At 47.4% G+C, this 4,505-nt stretch overlaps 2 protein-coding genes across 2 annotated transcripts; both read right to left on the bottom strand.

Annotated features, from left to right (window-relative positions):
• Positions 1-1,096: 1,096 nt before the first annotated feature.
• N7484_005355 (uncharacterized protein) lies at positions 1,097-1,501 on the bottom strand (the record flags this gene model as incomplete). Its single annotated transcript, XM_057115774.1, has 1 exon — positions 1,097-1,501. The coding sequence occupies one exon, from the start codon at positions 1,499-1,501 to the stop codon at positions 1,097-1,099; it is 405 nt and encodes a 134-aa protein (XP_056975914.1).
• A 552-nt stretch (positions 1,502-2,053) lies between these two features.
• On the bottom strand, positions 2,054-2,653 carry N7484_005354 (uncharacterized protein; the record flags this gene model as incomplete). The annotated part of the gene is made up of 2 exons (XM_057115773.1): positions 2,054-2,435; positions 2,640-2,653. The coding sequence occupies 2 exons, from the start codon at positions 2,651-2,653 to the stop codon at positions 2,054-2,056; spliced, it is 396 nt and encodes a 131-aa protein (XP_056975913.1).
• Between the last annotated feature and the right edge of the window lie 1,852 nt (positions 2,654-4,505).

Below are 4,505 nucleotides of genomic sequence, written 5' to 3'. Positions count from 1 at the left end.
TCAGTTTATCTCTCAATCAAGCGGCCCAGTCTCATAAACAGAAAAACTAAGGAGGTTCTCATACAATCGGGTCAACATAGATTCAACCAGGCAAAATATCACTACGTAGTGATATTCATGCCGGTTCAAAATTTCAAAGAAGTGTCTCAACATCTCCACGATTATCTATAATACATTCCCTATTAGTGCCCATAACTCCGCGGGCCGGTATAATGTCTATGGAAGCTTTAGAGTTTTCACCCCAGCAGTCTCAGTAATATAGATCAAAGCGAACGTTTCGGAACAGTGGAATATTTCTAGCTATTCGTGGTCGCGATAGGCCAAAGACTGAACGTGATTAGCTTTAACTTTACCATCTTATATTCCGTAGACCTGCAACCCTGTGTCGCCACCTCTCCTGCGTGATCTCAACCCGTAGTTCATCGACGTAAAAACAAAGAATCATATTCTTGGTACAGTAGAGTAACTAATTCGTGCATTGAGTAATTCGCGCGTTGAATAACTTGTTGAAATATCCCGGTTGCTGAGATAATGATTGAGGCTGAGATCACGTGCATACATGTATACGAATCTCTCAGCCTACATGTATCTTAGACAATACATGCAACACAACAAGCAAACTCTACTTCCAATTTATGCCAATCTCCTTCAGAACTTTCCCCAGGTGGGCGATATTGAACAAGCCGATAGACTTTTGGAGCCGTCTACCAAGGCCCGTATCTGGAAACACTTGCTTGATGTGTCAGCAAGAAAGAGGTTCTTTTATAGCGAGACATCCAGCGTCCAGCGATTTAATTGCAAACTCAACAATATGTAGGAATCACATTTTTGCGGCGTTGCTTTCTTTCAACAGTTGATGAAAGTGGTTCACCATACTCAACGCAAGATTTGAGAGGAATGATCCTAGGTCGAAACTTGAGTTTGTAGGCCACAAAGTCTCCAAATACCGTTTCAACGTCGTTCAACTTGCTTCAACGCCAACGAAAGGACAGTGATTCTCGCTACCCTCGGCGCAACTGGTTCCTTGGTAGAGACTTGACCGAAAAATTATAGAAGGGGCCGGATTACCAGCCCAAAATTCTCAGGACTTCCATCCTCACACTTTGGTCCTCGCTCTTTGATGCATCATAGTGACCCTCTCTTGCCTGCGGGCTTGAGAGCTTCCGTGACCACGGCTGTCGCTGCCATGAGCCCGGCGATGTAAGAATGTGCTCCCTCGCTGCCTTGAGCCCCGCGAGCGTAAAAGGTGGTTCGCAGGATAGGTCTGCGTCAACAAAAATCCTCGCAGGGGAGCACTGCGTGAACAAGGAACTCCGCAGGGGAGCACTGCGAAAACAAGGAACTCCGCAGGGAAGAGCTGCGCAACCAAGGACTTCAGAGCTTCCATGACCACGGCTGTCGCTGCCACAAGCCCAGCGATGTAAGACTTGCGCTCCCTCGCAGCCAATGCCCTGTGTATGTAAGAAGGTGCTTCGCAGGATAGGACTGCGTGAACAACCATCCTCGCAGGATGGGCTCTGCGTGATCAAGTGTGCCTCGCAGGATGGGCTCTGCGTCAACAAGCGTGCCTCGCAGGATGGGCTCTGCGTGATCAAGTGTGCCCCGCAGGATGGGCTCTACGTCAACAAATGTGCTTCCTCGCTGCCCTGAGCCCCGCGAGTGTAAAAAGGTGCTTCGCAGGACGAGCTCTGCGTCAACAAACGTGCTCTGCAGGGGATTGCTGCGTGAACAAGGCCTCTAGCGATGTGTAGGCACCTCTCCGTGGTGTTAGAGACCAGTATTCGAGTTTTCAACAGTATTCGAAGAAGCAAAGACCTGCCCAACCTCCTCATAATCTGTTTCTTTTTCCGAAGGATCATCATTGGATAGGTAGAATGAGCCCTAGACAGATCGTGTTAAGTTCAATGGCCAAAATTATAAGATAACAACTAAAGTGTCATTCTTATCAAAGGGGAGGTTCCCAAATGTTCTGCGCTGATAGTTTGCGGTCCGATAGTCCTCTCGCCGTAGTGAAATTGGCACCCTTCATTCAGGCGTAGAGCAAACATGTTGGTTAGGGTTGGTGAAAGTTGGTGAGAGTTGGTGAGAGTTGAGAGTTGAGAGTTGATGTGTTGATGCGTGTTGATGTGTTGATGTGTTGATGTGTTGATGTGTTGATGTGTTGATGTGTTGATGTGTTGATGTGTTGATGTGTTGATGTGTTGATGTGTTGATGTGTTGATGTGTTGATGTGTTGATGTGTTGATGTGTTGATGTGTTGATGTGTTGATGTGTTGATGTGTTGATGTGTTGATGTGTTGATGTGTTGATGTGTTGATGTGTTGATGTGTTGATGTGTTGATGTGTTGATGTGCTGATGTGTTGGTGTTAATGTGTTAACGTTGACGTTGATGAGTGTTGATGTTGATGTGAATGGTCGGGCGGTGAAGGGAGTGCTGGTCACCGTGTCACAGGGGCAGCACGGTCTCGTCACCCACATTATAGAAGCATCATTTGCATTGTTTTGATTCCGCAAGGCCCTATTTTGACCCCTTTCGTCATTCCCTGATGTGCAGCCTCCAACTCAATTAAGATGATTCCGTTCAAGAAATGCTCAGCTATGATCAGGCAATATACGGTACGCTCAAGATCAGACCTACGGGTGTGGAGCCATATGATGTCTCTCAAAAGTACGAATCGTGAGCTCAATTCAAGATGATTATACGGTCGGCTCTGTTCCTTCCGTCGTCAAAGAAATTGCTTCAGATGGCTATTATGAGTTCACTCGAACCTACTCTACACTAGAATACCTAGAGCAATTACGTGAATAAATGTAGCTTTGCCTCGAGAACAACCATGTAATTAAGAGCTTCAGCTCAGGATTATTCGATCAGCCCCTTCTATATAGGAGCCGTCGCAACTTTGTGAATAATTTCCGTCAGCAACTACGATTCATAGTCCATCCAATCTCTCGTAAAAGTCCACTACAGCGATAAAGCGGCGGCCATTACTTCCTGTGGACGTATTCTTGAGTCATGCAATAAATCATGCTCCGCTGCTGATATAGCACGGTCGAAGTCCAATTGGGGTCCAACTAGCCATCTGGAACCAGAACTGGCAAAGACATCTCTGGCATCGCCGTTCAGGACTGGGCAATATCAGCGCAGGGTTAATCTGATCTACGTGTAGTCGTTGCAGGCACGCACTTAAACCATCCCATCCTTCGAAAGCAAATATGATGTGAGCGCTTATTAGGAGGTGGCAAATTCAGTATAGGTTGCACGGGAGAGTACGAGGTCCTACAAGCGGATGGCTCTTGTGGTGCTACTACATACATAAAACCCACCTTCAAGGCAAACAGCTCGAAGAGTGATATGCCAGATATCTTCCGACGCGGTGGGTTTGAGGAAATATCATCGATGCTCAAAGGGCAGTGAGCTCAGGAGGTAAGAAGTCAGTGATTCCCTGGCAAGACCTACTTGCGCCGCTAATTGCGGGATGTTAGAAGACAGTCTCAATGAACAAAGGATATTGCATAGCTTGACTGACCTCCAGCTGCTGTGACCTCCAACGTGGACTGGCTTTGCACATAATGCTCTCGGGCTTGGATAGAAAATCGCAGGCTTCGAAATCAAATCAAACAGCCTTCGGTCCAAAAGGGACAAGGCAAACACTTTTCATAGCATGCAGCTCCGTGTATGTCCGAATGACTTGTTCCCGCTCGCTCGCATATGTCGACAAGCTCAGCAACGCGGAGAGTAAGATGGATCATGGGGACTCTATCAGACGTGGTTCTTGGGTCATGCGTCCTCTCTTTCGTTTGGCCGTCCTTGGTTTCATCCATCAATTCGAAGCTAAAATGGCTATTTTTAGTTGATTTGGCTAGAAATGACGGGACTTTCGCCTCACATTCTCCTTGCAAAGCAGACTCGACGAACAACCTCGCCGTGTACGAAAATACGGCTCTAGCATGACGAAACATCGGCTTCTCCCAGTGTCTTCAGATTTTCAGGCTCGCAGATTTTCAGGCTCGAGAGACGCTAGACGCCATCTGAGGAGAACGATGGTCACCCACTGGACGCTAGGGATCCAAGCCGCAACTAGGCTATCCCCTGTGGGTGTTCAAATGCCGAGAAACAGACACTGCTATGCGCTCCATTGGGTCTTGCATCAGGTAGGCATACCAACGCGTGATCTGATGAACCAAATCACGGAGAGAAGGTCGAGGTAGCGACTAGTCGATGCCACCAGTAGTCACTTGGAAGAAACAGAGCATGCGATGGTGTTGGTGCAGGGGAAGCCGAGCAGACAAGACATTTGCTCGCTTCGCATTTGACTGTGAGAATCTGAGGGTGTCTTCTTGTGGTGAGATCCGAGTCAGCAAGTGTTGATCCAGTTGGACGAGGTGTTGTGCTTTACGTTGTTCATGAAGAACTACCCGAGTGTACGGTTGAGACAGATGATAAACAAGAATCGTGATCATACCTGCTTACCAACTAGATCACTACCAATTCAGTTCTGCGATA

This window comes from Penicillium longicatenatum, assembly GCF_028827895.1.
Source record: "Penicillium longicatenatum strain IBT 33135 chromosome Unknown contig_2_segment0_segment0, whole genome shotgun sequence".
NCBI classification, from domain to species: Eukaryota; Fungi; Ascomycota; class Eurotiomycetes; order Eurotiales; family Aspergillaceae; genus Penicillium; species Penicillium longicatenatum.
Note: the sequence above shows the minus strand (reverse complement) of the source record. Positions and strands in the feature narration are given on the sequence as shown.